Raw genomic sequence first — 18237 nt, 5'->3', positions numbered from 1 at the left:
GAGAAGATTTGACCTGTCTGCGTGTACCAATGCGGGAGTCTGACTTCTTATGTCCCACAGGGGATGTCTACACTGCACCCACCTCTGAGGCTATATGGTGAGGTTATTGCATAGTCATAACTAACATCTCAGTGTAATTAAATCACAGAGTTTACATGCTGTTAATTAGCTGGTACCTAGTTAGTTTTTGATTGCCATGTGGGTGAGCTCAGGGTCTGAGGAACTGCCCCCGACTGCTGTGGGTCAATGCTGAGAGGTTATTTCCTACAGCCTGCAAGGGGCTGCTGCCACAAAATGGCAATGTGGCCATTTGGCAAGAACATGAGACCTTGGAGACACCCCTTTGGAGAGCTGGTGGCCACTGGTAAGTAGCTCATCTGGGTGTCCTTTGTGTAGGACTTGTGTGTTTGGTTATTTTTTTTATTATTATTCTCTGAATTGGTTAATGTTATAACATGTTCCTGCAAAGAAAGCAAAACTGATAGATTCTTGTAAAGTCTACTTCTTTTATTTTTTTTTTTGCCAGACCTTAGTGATTTGGTTGGCAAGCTGGAAAGCAATGCATAGTGAGCAGAGAGTTTTCAGCTTCTCCAAAGAGCTGTCCTTGGAAGCACAGAGGGTCACCAGCTCAGGCCAGCAGAGGAGGGGGCTTGCAGTGGTCTGTACTCCTGCCTGCCGTTTAATCAAACATCTCCCAGAGTGGAGTTGCCTGCTTTGAGCACAATGCTGCGGATGGTGCATGGAAGGCTCAGGTGCTGCTTCTTGGAAACCTACTTGTATAAATGTCCTTACACTTAATTCTCTGCGGTTAAAGATAATTTCATTTTTACAGCCTTTGATTTGAATTGACAATGTGGCTTGCTCGTCCTGGCAGTCAGCATGAGTAAGGCAGCTCTACTTTCTTTTAATAGGAACTCTGACCTGTGCAAAATGATCCATCATTAATATGTCTCTGTAATGGTTTGTTTATTTCAGCTCCTTTCCATGCTTCTCTGTCTAATGGTTTTTATGCTGTTTTTTTGCTTAGCTTATCAAGCAGCAGATACTCTCCCTCCAGTTTAGGAAGGTAAAACTACATTGCATTAAACTGCTTTGACCACTTTGCTGAATCTGACTGCACATGATTAATCTGTAATGCTTTGGTACTAATTAATAGAGAGCCCCGAAGTGGTCTAACAGCCTTATTCTGCATGATTGGATCCCTAGTACTTGCTTGAACTGCAGACAGCAAAGTGAATATTCATCGTAATTCCTGTTAAAGTGCAAGAAATATTCCTCTTTCCTAGCCAAAGGATGGGTGTTCAGCTACTTCTTGATATTAAAGTGAGAATTCCATACAGAGACATTAAAAATTAGATGTGCCTGCCCTGAGACTTTCAAAGGAGAAGTTTTCTTCTCCCCCTGCCATCCTGTGCTTTATTGTGAAGATCTTCATTTGGACTGCACTGAAATGTGCTTGTAGGGCTGCACTTTGCCTCTGGCAAAATAACACATTTGGAAGTCAGTCAGCATTACTGGATTGCTGCAGAAGCAGGTAGAGGAATGAGTGTGGAGGGAGGGGCCTCTCCAGAACATCCCTACAGGGGATTGCTAACCAAAAAGTCAGGAAAAGAAAATAATGATGAAGAGGAATATGCTTCTCAAATCTCCTTTTCCTGCGGACTGCTTTTGTATGGAAATCGCTCTTTAATGTAAAAAGGCTACTGAATTGCTGGTGTCCTCTTCCTAGGCTCCAGGGCTTTTTCTGCAACAAAGATGCAGCTTCAGGAAAGCCTGGAGGAAGAGCAGCTGCCACCTTGTATCAGATTTCTTGACTGCTCTGAATTACTGATATAGAAAGCAATTTGAATTGGACAAGTCTAGTTGCAGCTGGAGTCAGTCTGCTGAGAGCCCCACGGTGCTGCAGTCTCTAAAACCCCTCTGTGACTAATACAATGGTTTCTTTGAAAGATTAAATAGACTTTCCAGGGCTTCTTGCCAAGGGAGTGGTGGGCAAATCTCCGATTCATCTGCTGTGCCTGTGGAGCCCCCAGCTTCTGGTGACGCTGCTTTCCTAAAGCATTTAGTAGCCTTGGCTGTTATTTCCCCTTACTCTGGGGTTTGCACTGAGTGGACCAAACTTATTCCTGGTGTTGCCTGCTGATATCAATAGCATGGTACCGGGATTAAACTTGATCCCAAGAGTCACTTTATGTGCATGCATCACTTTTTTTTGAGATGCTGATCTGGTTGCTTTCCTGCTCAAGTAAGAAATGTGCATTGATGCTTGGAAAGTTCCTTATGTGGATCTAAAAGGAATTTACTGGTCTAGGGCTGGGGATCTGTATTGAAGTGGCCATCAAAGCCCCACCAGTAACTGCCTTGGTACTGGATTGTCTGCCTTGCCTTTGGAAATGGGAGGTTTTTCTCCTGGGGTCAGAGCATGGAAAGGTTTCTCTGGTCTGAGACAGCTGTTGGCTCCTGCAGCCCTTTCTTGGCCCTGTAGTTACGTGAAGAGTTGCTTGCCAGGGCCAGTCTCCTGGGGACCATTGGTTTCCACAGAGGAGACTCTGAGCTGGGGCATCTGTTTTTTTACCCCATCCCACACATGCATTTGAATACAGACAGTCCTTAGAACCCTCGTTCGACAAATGAGTCAAGTTTGCAACAGTCCTAGCTGCCCCTGTCCTGTACCCTTACCCATCACAAAGTGCCTGGGAGCTAGATGAGGCTCCCACTGCATCCCAGTTGTTTGTTGTTCAGGGATTAATCTCCTTGCATCTCTTACAAACCCATTCTAGCAGGAAGCCAGAGTGAAAATCGTAGCACTGCAGCCTCCAGGTAAGTTTTCTGGGTGGATGAAACAGGCAGTTGCTGTGGCTGGAGCTATCCTGGCACCTTCAGCCGTGCGTGCAGTTCAGTCCCTGCTGCACAGCCTCTCAGTACACCTGACCTTGCCAGGTTCATGTGAAATGTGGGGTATTTTTGTTTTTCCTGAACAAGTCTGCTTCCTCAGTAGGTAGAGGATGAGTAGCATCAGCATCAGCATCCTGCCTACAAGACAGGGGCTGCTTGTGAGGCTGGGATCTTCCTCATAGAGCCTACACCATGTGCTATGAGCCCATTCTGCTCATGGTGGAGCTGTGTCAGGAATGGCTTGAGGGTTTGCTTCACCTCTTGCATGTCTCTAGAAGCTGATCACTTGTTTAAGGAATGTCTTTACTGCTGAAAATTATATAAGTAGAGCTGCTGGCTACGGGTTCTCTTGTGATATTTGCTGTGTCTCTGCAGATCCTTGTACTTGAGGCCTTGGGTTCCTCTCTCCTAGTGTAAACATGTAGCGTTTTAATTGCAGAGGGAAAAATGAAAGCAGCTCTTCCCTTCCAAGAGCCCCAGAGCACTATCCAAATGAAGACCCAACTTGGAATTAAATAATTTTCCTTTATTTAAGAAAGCCCAGATCTTCTGTGGTCTCTCTTGGTGATGTTCCAGCAGGGTTGGCAGTGCTGTATGAATACACTGATTTATTGCTATCATTGAATAGTGCTTAACTGACTGGAGAATCTAAGGCCCATTTTGAGCTTCACAGATTGCACTATTTGGATAGTTCTGGCTATTTGGGTTTCTCAGACTGAACTTTGAGGTCAGTGCCTGAACTCTTGGAGTATGTAGTGCGAGTGCCTACCTGTAGCAGTGAAAGGTTAAACGGGGAATGGATGTCAGCTTCAGATATAATTTGTGAGCTCAGAAAGCTGCAAGACAGGCACAAGATCTCCTTCAGTGAGCTGTCCCCACAGCAGGCAGCCTTTCTTAATTTCAAATCTTTGAAAGGGGGCTGTTGTGTTTGGAAGGCATGTTCAGTTCACACTTTGCCTGAAATTACAATGTGAAGTCTTCACAAGTAAAGTCACATCCAAGTGGACAGAACAACACTCGAAACACTGATCATGCAGTACCAGGAATATGAAACTGCCTTTGTTAGACTCTTGCTTTGAGCCTGCTGGCTGAGCAAAGAAATGTTCTGGTGTAATCAAGAATGAAAATGGTTCTTGACATTTGTTACCCTGATAACCATAAGGGCTAAGACAAAGGGAATGACTCCCAAATGACACTTTAAAGTGACAGTCATTTTAGGAGTGAAAAAAACAGTCACCATACACTGACACTGAACTGGACCATGAACAACCGAGAGTAGGGACGATGGGAGGGAAGGAGACCATTTACAACAAGAGCGCAGGCTTCTGAGACGAGATAGGAAGGGGACCCTTCGATTTTTCTAGTGCTTTGATCTCTAAGAAATGCTTCTTGAATCTTCCAGGAGCACCTTCTGCGCAATCATTTCTCAGCTGACGGAGGAAACCCAGCCACTATTTGAAACCACTATCAAATCCCGTTCTGTATCCGAAGACTCTGATGCTAAATTCACGTGCATAGTGACAGGTAACAGTGTCTTCAGTGAATAACCTGGTCCTGCCTCACTTGCTGGACATGTGCTAGTTAAACTCTAGAGCAAGAGATAAAAAGGCAACACCTTAACAAGTCTGCTGTTGTCAGACTGTCAAGATTCAGCAATTGCATGATGATTTCGGCTTTAATTTAAGGGGGGGGTGGGAAACACCTGAGATTGTAAAGAGGCAAAGGCATAACCTAACATCTCAAACATGGCAAACTGAAAATGAAATATGCTGGTTACTCCTTGGGACAGCTACATTTTATTGTCCTAATCTCTGCTAATCCCAGACTCCATAACTCAGGAACGTGCAGTTTTGAAGACTAAGGCCATCGTACTGGAGCCAACTCTGTCTCCCTTTGCTGGCTGTAAATGGTTAGAGTGCAGCTGCATTTGCATCAGTGATAAACTTCTGTGTTTGTCAACATCTGAAATAAAAGCCTGTTTCTGCCCAACAAGCTAAAATCTAACCTTGGGCAGGAAGGGGTTAGGCCAATAAAAGGAGAAGGGGGATGCTGAAAAAGAGGGCATTGTGGTGATGTGGTGTGGCAGTGCATCGGTGTAATGGCAGGTGGCTTCTGTGCTGATGAGCTCTTTTTTCCATAGTGTGTACTTGTTTACAACTCTGATCCTTCCTGATGTTGCACATGTTATTTATTCTGACAGGTTACTCAGTGAGAGACATTAAACAAGTTTGTATGTTTTGGAAGGAGAGGGGTATCTCTGGTAAGCCTCTTAGTCACAAGGACCAAGACTTCCCTAAGATTTAGGAAATCTAGTTTGCCACTAGAAACATGCTGTAAATAAGCTGCGTACCAGGAAACGCAGGCCGAGCTCTTCTGCGAGCTGCTAGCTTTGAATTCTTGGCTCTTCTCATGTGGATTCACTTGTTTTACAGGTCTGACTTTCTGAAGTTGCAGGAGTATGACTGATATATTGGTTTTATTGATGCTTAACTTCAGCAGACCACTTCCTGCTTCTAAGGCAAAAGTGGGCTGCTAAGTAGATAGCTCCAAGCCATGTCCCTCAGTGATTCATTAGAAGAGCTTTTCCAGTTAGTTTTCTAAAAGCAAAAGCTTGACATCTTGTGTGTAGCATGGAACTCACCGTTCCGCAAGCTGTGAGTGTCAGAGGTAAAAAAACTTAGTGATGTTTAGATATGCTAGGAAATCCTAAGAGCAGATACAATTCTCTCTTCTACCATCCCTGCTGGAAAGTGTAGAAGTGCTGCAGTCCCAGAGTATGACTGCTTAGTGCAAGGACAGGGGCTAGTGCTGCTCTCCCTTTCAGGTTTTCTTACCCTTTTTAAAGTGCCTAGTCCTGGCTTCTCTCCCTGGCTTAAGTCTTTACCAACCGCACCTTGAGGCTGACAGTTCCCTCTAACAAACTTTGTTGCCTAGGAAGTCCAAATTATACCATCGGCTCCAAGTGGGCTTTGTCAAGGTGAGAGATGCATTTGTGCAGCTGAGCTCTAGTTCACCATTAGACTGGATGGCTGACAGGGTGGGATGTGCCCTGCATGCATGATGCCAGCATGCTCAGATCCCTCTCAAAAGAATAGAGGAGGGAGAATTCAGTCAGCCCTACCAAGGAAGCCTGGTAAACACCACGTCCATGTCCTTTCCAGTACCTTTCCTGGATAAGCTAGAGAAACTCTTCACTGTATATTGTGCAGGAGACATGCTGCCAAGGAATAACCTCTTCTCCTTGTACTGAAATCAAAATATCAACATCTAGAGACAGATACACTCTGTCCAGTTTGTAGCCCTCCTGCAGCCAACTCTTGCTCTTGGTAGGCAGGACGATGCCTTCCAGTTTTGGATGACTTGGTGGTGCTGTGTAGCACAATCTGGTGTATTACACCAAGCTGAAAACTTGACCTGATGCTGATCTCGTTTTCTACTCAAGTGAAGGAAAGTGTCAGATGACCATCTTCAGCATGTAGCATGTTGCAGTATTTTTGTACCTGGTAAACTAGACTGGGGGGTGTCTTTATGCTCTTAAATTAATAAACCTACAAAATTATGAGTTTTCATGGAAACATTCTTAAAAACAGCCTGGACCACCTATGCCATATAGTCATCTCTTGCATGTGGTCCTGTGGACTGCTTTAGGAGCTTAGGAACTCTTTGAGAGAGAAGGGGACAAGATGGAAAGTGAACTCTGACTGCAAAGTCTGATCAGTAGTTCAGATATCTCCCCCTGCCATTCAACTGTGAGGCATTACAGGGAGAAAGGAAGTGGTGGTTGCATCCCTGGCCAATGACCAGTGTGGAACCAGCTCAGTCCCTTTGCTGTGGTTGGAGTCCAGGGACTCTTTGGTTCATAGACTTGCAGGAGGCAAAGGGCAGACTATCAGCTGTTCCTGTTTTGACTCTAAAACCCCAAATATGGATACATGACCTACAATTACATCTTAATACTTTTTTGCTGCTTCTTGACCAATAATGAGAGTTACAGGGTAGCCTGACACCTGTGAATACTAGTGACTTGCTGGACATGTCCTAGGAAGGCAGCAAGATGGATGCAACTGTTTGAAGAGCCAGTCTCCAAAATGTGCTGGGTGTTGCAGGCAAGAAGAAAACAAGTCAGGCAGAGGCAGACTTCTTGATGCCCTTGGGTGTTTGCACAAACCCTCCTTTCCTCCCGTTGCCTAGTTCTGCCTGCTACCTGTGTCCCTAGTATGTCTGATTTGACTGTTTTGGGTCAAATCTTGCATGAGTTATTATGTTTTCTTTTTTAGGCAAAATTAGTTCACCCTTTGTTCTCGGAGAGATGTGAAAAAGGGAGCAAGAACATTTCCATTTACTGTGCAGTTTCTCAGAGAGCAGGGCGCACGCCACAGTTCTGTACCAAGTGTTGTCCTTGGTGGGTCTGTCTGGACTTCAGAGTTTCAAGGGTTGTCACAGATCCTTCCCAGTGAGTGGATATTGGGCTTTTCTCTTCAGAGAGTGGCCCTTATTGGAGGTGCTGTTACAAGGATTTTACAACTCTTCAGTCACTGTGTAATGTTGGCTGGCAAGGAGAGATGTCAGCTGATGCAATACGGAGGCTTGGGTGAAGGGGCCTGGGTCTGTGACTGCTTGTTAGGGAATGAGGCCAACAGCAGAAGTGATGACTGAATCTAGCCAAGACCAACGTATTTTAGTACCGGGTATTGCCAGCTATTGCAGAGCTGCCTCTTCAGCACCATTTCAGCTTTCCTTTGGCAGGTTCAACTCCTCTGACCTGGCCTCCCAAATCATTAGCTCAGGAGTTCAGTTCCATCACTCCCTTCATGGGTAGGTGCTTGTGCTGAAGAAGCGTCCAGCCTGGTACCTCTCCCATGCTATGCAGGTGTTCGATCAATGTGGGCATCTGCACTGTTTTGAGTAACATGTCCTTGGAGGGGATGGGAACAAAGCAACATGCACAGAAACAGTCTGGTTTTATTGTAGGACTATGGAGAGTAAAGGGCTCTTCCCATGGCTTAGGGAGAGAGTTGGGGTAAAGTGAGTAGGCAATTGTGTGCTCAGTGGATGAGGATTTTAGAAAGCGTAAAGGAGTTCAACTTGTTTTATCAGTGGTGGCCTTCTTAGGGAAATGTTCGAAGGATGAGAGTGAAGTGCTTGGATGAAGGATATCTGGTGAAATGCAAGGGCTGCGAGAGGAGTGGATGGGTGGGTTTGGGGATGGGTAGACTGCAAGAGCAGAGAGCGGGCTGGTGGGAGATGAGGATTCTTATGTTTGGGGCAGCCAGGGCAAGACAGGGAGGGAGAATGAGCACTGCTTGCAGGCTGGTGGCATAGGGAACTACTGCACTTAGTGAGTATCTGTCCCTGCTGTCAGCATTACTGGAAGCCTCCTTGTCTTCAGGTGACGGGGAGGTTTAAATCCATAAAGCCAGAAAGGATGAGATCTTACCATGACTTTTCCTTCCAAAACTGCCTGAAGCCCCTACGCCACATAGCTTGTGTAGAGCAGAAACAGGAAAACCATGGAGATTATGTGTAATTGTTCTGTACTCTTTCTACCTTTCCAAGTCTCAGAAGACTAACTTCCCTCTGCCCCCAAAAAATAATAAAAAAAAAAAAGAAAGTGGCTTTAAACAGGGTGTCTGTGGGTGATTTTGGACAGCTATTGCAAGAACCGTTTTGGATACGATCACCAAAGGTTCTCAGACTTTAACAGCTTTGGGAAAAAGAATGTTTGATCTAAGCCTGGTAATCTCCATGAAAAAAAAATCCTTGCTCAGAATTTTCCTGGGTCCTGAGTGACTGGCCATTATGCTGGAGCAATGCTGCTGGAAGACACGTTTCCCAGGAAACTTTTGCTGGTCTTGAAGATGTGCAGCGGATGCCTGCCCTCCTCCCCAGGGATGCCCAGCACTGCTCTGTCTGCAAGTGTAGGTCACTCACTGGTAGATGCAGGGGACTAGCTGCTGTCAAATCCCTCTTGGCACCAGCTGCACAGAGGGTCTGCAGGAGTGACAGGTTTTGGAACTGCGAGTGCCTGGTCTATGAATGGCTGCTCTGTCCTGCAACTTATGCAACTGTCTTGCGCTTATGCTAAGGGTGGGCATCTGGCTTCCTGCAGTGTGGTAATGCCCACTGATGGAGCGCTTGGCTCAGCCACCCCGTCCCACTGGGACCCTTAAAACTGACTATTGCAGCAGCCTGGCAAGCTGCAGATGTTGTGGCTGCAGGGGCTGTGCTGGGAGTGGTGCCTGCCCCCCACCCCCGGACCAGGTGAATTTATTCGGTTGGCAGCCTGAAGATGGATGCCCGCAGAATCAGCAGCAGCTCCCCTCCCCAGCGAGCGCAGGGCATGCCAGGGAGCCTTGTGTCTGTGCAGGCATCTTTCCATCCCCTGTTTGGCTCCAGTTAGAGCCTGTGGGGAGGGACGGCTGGTGTTTGAACAGGCAGCTGGGGCCACTGTTTCTGTGTGGGAGGTGAGAAGCCTTTCAGCATCCGTCTGCCTGTGGGTTTCCAGCCACCACTTGCTTGTAGCTCCCTTTCACTGCAGGCTGGAGCATGCGGCCAGGGACTAGTCCCTCCTTGCCTGTGCTGGGCTGATATGGCGGTCGCCCCTGATAGGGAGCAGGTAGCTTTAAGGACACAAGTGCTACAGGTCAAAGGGAGTTTAGGCTTAGCAGGAGAAAAAGCCTTTCATCAAGGCACTGCGCAGCTATAGAAATTGCAGCTTTTTCTGGCAGATGTCAGCTGGGAATGGGAATCAGCTGCAGAGGCCATGGAGGGACATCACAGGGCTTCTTGGAAACGATACGGTTGCAGTTCCCAGAATGAAGAATTGCTGTTCACAGGGTATTAGGAAAATCAACATGTCAGCTCCCTGTGTTACAAACTGTGGGAGCCTCCTGAAGGTCTTGTCTGCAGAACAGCCCTTGGAAAGGGCAGGATTGCTCTGGGCAAAGTGTGAGCTGTGTTTGAAAATAGTTTTGTTCTTCATCCCTGGGATCAGAAAGAAACTGACGCAGGCTCGTTCAGTCCAGGGTCCTGCTGCCAAGTACAGTCAGTAGCTAATATTTGTGGAAAATACAAGCAGCAGCATCAATCCCTGGTGATCCCATCACTGTGATACTCTCATGGCCTCCTCCAGCTAGCAGTTTAGGGCTCATTGGCTTCAGCCACAAGGATCTGAGGGCTTTGCACTTTCTAGAAACTGCTCTAGCCCTCCAAACCAGACTGTGGCAAGACAGGGATTGAAGGGGAGGATGGAGAGCCTTGCAGGAAGGGCTTCAGGAGAAAGTCATGACTTGGCTTCCTGCAGAAGAGCAGGAATGAGGTACTAACCAGCAGAAAGCCAAAGCTGCCGATGGTGGCAGTGGGAGTGGTATGAAGTAGCAAAGCATGCAGGAGATGTACAGGCAGTGAGGATGGAGAGGGTAGATGCCAGAGGCAGCACAGAGTAAGAGACCTCAGTGAGGAAAGGAAGATAACAGTAAAGTCTGGTCTGTGGGTGTGTCTAGGCTATGGGGGGATGGCTGGTATTCATGGAAAAGGGTAGGAAAGGAAAATGCTTCTGAGACTGTTTCCCCAACCCTGTCTGGTTCTGCTGGGCGAAGTCCCCTGAGGAGCCAAAGAACAGTGGGAGAGCCCCAACAAGCAAGGGCTGGGGACCGGGAGTGTATTAGAAGGGCAGAGTGGGGTGGGGTGAACCAAGAAATACATGAGGAGGAGACTTGGCATATACTGCTTTTCTGGTCAAAGGCATTCTGAATTGGCCAAACCCAGGGTGAATTCCTGCTGATGAATCTTTGCTCCTGGTCTTTTGCTCCCGCTATGGGATGTTTATGGGAACTGCCAGCATCTCTGCCTGGTACAAGTAGGACACTTCTCACCTTGGAGATGAAAAGGGTCCAGGTCAGCCCTGAAACCTGTGGGTTGGCAGCTGGGAAATATCCAGGATCATAGAATCATTAAGGCTAGAAAAGACATCTAAGATCATGAAGTCCAACTGTCAACCTAACACCACCATGCCTCCTAAACCATGCCCTGGAGTCCCACGTCTACATGGTTTTTGAGCACCTCCAGGGATGGCGACTCCACCACCTCCCTGGGCAGCCTATTACAATGCCTGACCACTCTTTCTGTAAAGAAGTTTTTTTCCTAATATCCAGTCTAAATCTCCCGTGATGCAACTTGAGGTAATTTCCTCTTGTTCTATCGCTAGTAACTTGGGAGAAGAGACCAACACCCTCCTCACTACAGCCTCCTTTCAGGTAGCTGGAGAGAGCAATAATGTCTCCCCTCAGCCTCCTTTTCTCTAGGCTAAACAACCCCAGTTCCCTCAACCTCTCCTCATAAGACCTGCTCTCCAGACCCTTCACCAGCTTCATTGCCCTTCTTTGGACATGGTCTAGCACCTCAATATCCTTTGTGCAGTGAGGGACCCAAAACTGAACACAGTATTTGAGGTGCGGCCTCCCCAGTGCTGAGTACAGGGGCACAATCACTTCCCTACTCCTGCTGGCAACGCTATTCCTGATACAAGCCAGGATGGTGTTGGCATTCTTGGCCACCTGGGCACAGTGCTGGCTCATGTTCAGCTGGCTGTTAGCCAACACCCCCAGGTTCTTCTCCACTGCTGGGCAGCTTTCCAACCACTCTTCCCCAAGCCTGTAGTGTTGCATGGGGTTGTAGAGACCAAAGTGCAGGATCTGGCACTTGGCCTTGTTAAACCTCATACAGTTGACCTTGGCCCATCAATCCAGCCTTTCCAGATCCCTCTGCAGAGCCCTCCTATCCTTGAGCAGATTGACACTCCTGCCCAATTTTGTGTCAACTACAAGCTTACTGAAGGCACACTCAATCCCCTCATCCAGATCATTGATAAAGATATTAAACAAGACTAGCCCCAAAACTGAGCCCAGGGGAACCCTGCTCATGCCTGGCTGCCAAGTGGATTTAGCTCTGTTTACCACAAGTCTCTGGGCTTGGCCATCCAGCCAGGTTTTTTTACCCAGTGAAGAGTATACCCATCCAAGCCACAAGCTGCCAGCTTCTACAGGAGAATGCTGTGGGAGACAGTGTTAACAGGCTTTGCTAAAGTCCAGGTAGACAACATCCATAGCCTTTCCCTCATCTACTAGGCCAGTCACCAGCTCATAGAAGATCAGGTTGGTCAGGCAGGACCTGCCTTTCATGAAGCCAAGCTGGCTGGGCCTGATCCCCTGGTTGTCCTGCACATCCCTGGTGTGTGCACTCAAGATGAACCACTCCATAATCTTCCCCAGTACCAAGGTCAGGCTGACTGGCCTGTGGTTCCCTGGACCCTCCTTCCTGCCCTTCTTGTAGATGGGCATCACATTGGCAAGCCTCTAATATCGGTAGGTAGTGCCCTGTCCATGCCCTCTTTCTACTTCAGAGCCATGGAGTATGGATGTTTTGAATATTCCTGGAGAGCCCTCACTGGCCTCATGCCAGGGCTGCCCATGAGAGCTGAGCCCCTCTACTTTTGTGGGTGCTAGGGGCTGGTGGGAAGACCCTTGGGGACTGGTGGAGGTAAGCAGAGTGCCAGCCTCCTTTGTTTGGCAGCACAGAAAGCCAGCAGGGGTATTTGCAGGAGATAAGCTTCAGTTGTCTACCTTGGAGCTTTGAACAACTGTTGAGCACATTGACTTAAGCAGAGGCATGATGTGATCATTGAAACTTTTATCCCATGTCCCTAGGGTCAGCTTGGATGTGCTGGGAGCCCTGTGTGAAGTACGGAAACCAATGTTGGCCACTGGCTTGAGCAGTTTTCCCCTGAAAGACAGAAAGAAAGAAAGAGAGCTGCTGTCAGTGGGAGATGAGGGCCGTGGCTAGCACTGGTTGATGTGGGGCACTCATGCTGATCCACCACCACTGTTGGTGGCAGGGAATGTGGCTGCATGCCCAGCCTGCTAGACAGCCAGTCACACACATCATGATGTCATTCTACTGAAAAGGCAGGTGACATCTGTTGTCAAGTGACATTTCTAGGACACCAAGCTGGCTGTGATGCAATCAAGGTTGTTTCTGTTCAATGGAAACTTTTGGATCAGCTTACAGGCTGTGACACTTAGCAAAATGCTGTGAGCTCCATGGAGGGGTGAATGCCTGTTTTCTAACCTTAGCCTTAGTCTCATCAAAACATATAAAAGTGACAGTATGCTCACCTTCTCTTCCCAGCCAATGTTCCAGGAGACGATCATGTGATCCACTCCCCTCTGTTCAGGAATGAAGTGCTGGGATTTTTTCTCAAAAATAGCCCTGCTCCTAGGAGTGATAAAAGACTTGGATAAGTCCATCAGGTTTTCACTCACAATACTTTTTCTGCTGTGTGATTTAAAGAATGCAGTGAGCCCAGAATATCATGTATCCTATTCTGCTGGAGCATTTTATTTTGCTGCGGATACCTTGTCCCCGTGGGAGCAGGCTTGCTGTGCTACTGGCTGCAGTGTTTCACACCCTGATGTGCCATCTGTCTCCTTCCCAGGATACCCGCAACCAGAGGTTACGTGGTATAAGGATGATGAAGAGATGGACCGCTACTGTGGCTTACCCAAGTATGAGATATTCCGTCATGGAAATCGCCATACCCTGCAGCTGTACAAGTGAGTAAAGAAGCTGGAGAGTGGTTGGATTTGGTGGTGGGAGTTCTGAACATGTTTTCAGTATTTCGAGGAGCTGGTTGTCAGCAGCAATCTCCCCCCAGCACCTGTGCTGGCCCCTTCTGCTCCCCATTGTGATGTTCCTAGCTGTCCTTTCCCTTCAGCTCTTCGCTCTGATGACTGCCTGATCACATCAGTATGAGATCCATTACTGCATCCAGGGATAGCTGCCATGCGGAAGCAATAGGAAGGTCAGGAAAAATTCCTCTCTCTGGAACCTTCCAGTGCTGGTAGCGATGTGTGCTATGCCTGCACCAGACAGGAGCTGAGCATTAGGGCTGGACGAAGGTGAACAAAGGGAAAGCACTGGCTGCCTCCAGGATGATGGTCCAGGGGATCAGGCAGGACAAAGAAATAGTTTATAGGAGTGTCCCAGGCAAGGGAAAAGAGAGGAAAGGGCTGCCGCCCTGTCCCAGGTGGCTTTTCCTAGCTCTCACCATGAGATCAAGGAGGGAAAGGGCTGCTTTGGCACTCGATGGATGGAGCCAAGGGCCTCTTTTATTCAGCTCTGACTACCAGTTTCTTCTAACTTTAAAGGAAGACTGTGTTTCTGGAGAGCCAGGCACACTGTGTCTCCAGCAAGCAGAGACCTGTCGCACCTCAAGTCTGGATTTGGGATGTCAGACAGGTGTGGCACTGTCTGAAAGGGCAGGATATCGGTATTGCTGATACTCCTGTCATCTTCGTGCTTCTAGCCTGGGCATTTCTGTTGCCCCAGGTGTGCTCCAGGTTTCTGTCAGAGGCTGGCTCACCTCTCGCAGGAGCAGGGATCTCCATGGGCCAGGTGTTCCCAAGGGGTGACGGCATGCACGTGCTTGTGTTGATGCCTGTGAAGTGGGGTGGGAAGGCTTTGGTAAGGCAGCAGGGTGGAGGAAGAACAGGAGTGTCATGTAGGCTGTGAAGAGCTGAGAGGAGAAGATCCAGCAGAGGAATGTGGCCAAGAACAGTCCAGAAGCCTGGTGCTAGCTGTTTCTCCTCCATCACAGCCCTCCCTTATCAGAGTTACAGCCCAGGGGAGAGCTGGGCACTGATTTAACGTTCAACTTGCTTATCTGGTAGTGCTGACAACAGGCAGAGCCCAGGGAGGGATGCCAGCCCCAGGCCTCCAGACCTACTGTGGGCACCTCAAAGGCCACATCTTTTGTCTTCTGGCCCCTCCGGAGCAAGAAGTGGGAGAGCGTGCATGCCTGTGTGCCAGCCGTAGTGCCTGGGGTGGATGGGCAGGTCTCATGCAGAGCTTTTGGTTTCCAGGTGCCGAGAAGAAGATGCAGGCATTTACCAGGCCTCAGCTAGAAATAACAAAGGCATTGTGTCCTGCTCTGGCGTGCTGGAAGTGGGAACCATGACGGAGTTCAAAATCCACCAGAAGTGGTTTGACAAAATTAAGAGAAAAGCTGAAGAAAAGCTGCGAGAGATTGAACAGGGCAAGAAACGAGGGAAAGAAAATGTGGAGATGGAAAAGTTGCAGGGAATGAGTCCCGATCGTCTCCAGAGAAAGCGGAGGCTGGCCCAGGATCTGAATCTCCGGTCGGCAGCCTCTCCGTGGGAGAATGAGGATGCAGCAAAAGTGCACGTTGCCGATTCTCAGTCCAGATTACATGAGGATATTACTGAGCCAAAGGAACAGCCGATCAATGCGATGACAGGCTTTCCAAACAAACTGATAGCACCTTTGAAAGCAGAGGTGACCACCAATGGAGATGCGTCTTTGGAAAGTGTGGAGGAGAATGGGAACAGTTTTCTTGCGTACATCTATGAAACGGTGGAGGAACTAGCGACTAAGCCAATGGTGAAAGACTCTGCAGCTAAAAAGAAAAAGAAGGTGGAGGCTCCTCCAGCAGCAAAGCGGGAAGTTTCCAAGCGAGAAGAAAGTGGCAGAGACAGGGCCAACGCCTCTCCAAATCCAAGGTTTGCCCCTCCTGTTCCCTTACGCAGGAATGCACGTTTGAGGTCAGCAAATGGTCAAGAAGTGGAAAACAGTCCAAAAATCAAAGAGCCTGGGAAACCTGTGAATCAGGACACTAAAATCAATGGCAACGTGCACTTCTCTTTGAAAGAGATGTATTTTGATAAGCAAGTGAAGCCAGCAGCAGGGAAGGAGGAGGTGGGAGCCAAGGAAGAGGCTGTCCTGCAGCCTGTGGCGGTCAGCAGACAGACAGAGGATGCTCCGTCATCCTCAGAGGTATCGGAGGCAGGACCTGTGCCGTCTGAGGGACAGAGAGGCCAGCACCAAGCACAGAAGTCAGAGGGAAACAAAGCCATCAGTCCAGAGGTAACTAGGAGAGAAAGCAACCAACACAGGGGTGGCAACAAGAAAATATTCATGCCACATGGTTGTATTGTGGCACCCAGCCCTGGTAGGCTCTGTGTACCCTATGGGATCTGCTGCTGGGGCTTTGTAGGTCTCAACTGGCTAAAACACCCAGGAAAAGGGCTTTCTGGCCAGGCAGCAGAGCTTCTACCCCATCTCTGAATAAATGTCAGAGGATCTGGTGAGGAGAGATGCACGTCAGGGCTCTCCAGGCCAAGCAGCTGGTCTTTGGGTGGCCTGGGGCATGCTGTGAGGTCTCCTGTTTAATCAGCAGGCTGACCTCATGCAAAATGTTTCCAAATCAGTTAAGCAGGGAGCACTGAATGGCTATTTATAGTCGGGGGTGGATGCCTTGTGCAGAGGACAGGCAGTGAGGCTGATGACATCTGTTCAGATTAGCAACTGAGCCTGAGCTTCAGCTAGAGTTTAATGAGCCCCCCATGCAAATGAGCACAGCGTGCCAGGTACGCCAGTGAGCTGCGCCCAGCAGGGCATTGAATTTTGTTTACAGTGCAACATGTATACAGTAGATCTGGGCTTTTATTTTGGCTCCTCCCTGTTGGAAAAACTCTGTTACAAGGCTCATTGTGGTGGTGATGCAGTGCCAGGGCACAGCACCTGCTCCTGACCCTCACTGCATCTTTTAGTCAACTTCTATTTTTATCACTTAACCTGAAGCGTTTTCCATGAAAATATTGGACTGGAAGCTACCAGTCTTTTTTTTTTTTCCCTTTTTTCTTTAATGACCCCTTCTGTGGTCAAATGATCTCTGAGTCCAATTTGCAGGTGCCATGAGGATTTGGTGTTTGAACTATGGTAGGTGCACGCTTTCAGTATAGTCTGAGGCTATCAGAGGAGGCACTCTGGGTGCAGCATGTCTCCCTCAGTAGGTAACGCAAATACTTCAGGATGTGGAAACATCCGCGATACAGAAAGTGGGACTGCAAGGTGCTCCACTGAAAAAAAAATTCCTGTCTTCCTCTTCTAGATTTCTTTAGCCATAGGTAGGAGCACTGTTTACTGGTAAGAAACCTGCTGTTATGCAGTGAAGCAAGCATCTGTGTCCTGGCCTTGCCACAGTGCAGTGCCCTGAACCCATCTTTAACCTGACCCATCAGCATCACATATGGCTGCAGAAATTATTGCTGTGCACGTGAGCCTATGGCAAAGCAATTAATTTTCTCCCTCTCTGCTCATTTTTATACCCCTTGCTCTTAAGAAGGGTGGAAAGTGTTGGTGTGTATCATCCAGCCTGCATCAAAGTCATGCATCAAGGTATTTTCATCTTCAAAAACCTGCTCACAGAGGGAAACCTGTAACTTGTCAGCTGGTGTGCCTTGGAGTAGGCAAAAGGGAATGCTTTTGATTTGAATTTGAATGCTTCAGCTAGTTGGTGATGCTGGGGAAAGTGCTCAGGCTTTTGTGTGACCAAATAAGCTATTTTAAAGCCCTTTAAGGCTGCCTCTGGAGGTGTTTGAAGTTATTTTCTCTCCCCAGGACCCGGGTTGCTTGTGTTTTTTAGTCTTTCCCTTAAACAGGACAGGGTCATAGCATGAGTGTTCTCCTGGCCTTGGGGCCTAACTGGGCCTCATGCTTAGGACTTCTCTTTTGAGCTGGATTTATCCATAGCAGAAGGGCTTTGCAAGATGCCAGGCTGTAGCCAGGCTCTGAACATCCTCATGCATAAGAGCAGAGGAGAAACTGGATTTGCCTGATGATAACTCTTGTCTAACTTTGAAACCGATGCTTTTATTATATTTCTTTTATATGCCCCTAGGTTGAGTGTTTTACGATTACTTAAGGACAGATGCTTTTCTGAAAAGCTCCCAGAAAGCTTTTCTGTATAAGATTTAGTTCATGCACCAATGATAGACAGATTTCCCCCAAGCCCCATGTCCTCTTCAGCTAAAGAGATGTCCCCATTGACCAGCACTGTTGCGTAGAGCCACCTCTGGGCATCCATCTATGAACCACTGGCCCTGGTCCACCTCCAGCCCCCTTGGGCACTGTGGTGCTCAGCCCCCTGAGCAGGGGGACCAGGGCTAGCCCTGAGGTTAGATTGAGCTGTGTCCATCCCCATCCCTTTCCATGCCATGGAGGACCAAATACTGTGCTAAAACCCAGGGGTGTTTCACTGCATGAAGCCTGTCTGTATCTTAAAATAAAACCTTTTAAGCCTGAATACTGGGGTGCTCTGTGTTGTGACACTTAGCTTGTTGAAGCAGGCTAGGGACGTGGCGTTAGGGGAACAGCAGCAGGGACGTGTGGCGTCTGGGGGAATCTGCGCAACCCTGTGAACTGGGGCCTTATTTCTGCACGTCCTGTGTGCAGAGACAAACTACCTGGCCTTTGGCATCCTTTGGA

The 18237-nt window shown here is 48.2% G+C and overlaps 1 protein-coding gene across 3 annotated transcripts in view; it reads left to right on the top strand.

Moving 5' to 3' along the window:
• Positions 1-18237, top strand: part of ALPK3 (alpha kinase 3) — a 36283-nt gene that overhangs the window by 8789 nt on the left and 9257 nt on the right. The window contains exons 2-5 of one of the 3 annotated variants that reach the window (XM_075099711.1): positions 1028-1066; positions 4298-4419; positions 13388-13505; positions 14814-15834. In XM_075099711.1, the coding sequence (XP_074955812.1) occupies positions 1028-1066; positions 4298-4419; positions 13388-13505; positions 14814-15834 (1300 nt within the window). The remainder of the gene's footprint in view (positions 1-1027; positions 1067-4297; positions 4420-13387; positions 13506-14813; positions 15835-18237) is intronic. The other 2 variants (XM_075099712.1, XM_075099713.1) reach the window with 2 other exon arrangements.

This window comes from Phalacrocorax aristotelis, chromosome 7 (genome assembly GCF_949628215.1).
Source record: "Phalacrocorax aristotelis chromosome 7, bGulAri2.1, whole genome shotgun sequence".
NCBI classification, from domain to species: domain Eukaryota; kingdom Metazoa; phylum Chordata; class Aves; order Suliformes; family Phalacrocoracidae; genus Phalacrocorax; species Phalacrocorax aristotelis.
The sequence above is the reverse complement of the archived record's forward strand: the minus strand, read 5'-3'. Positions and strand labels throughout refer to the sequence as shown.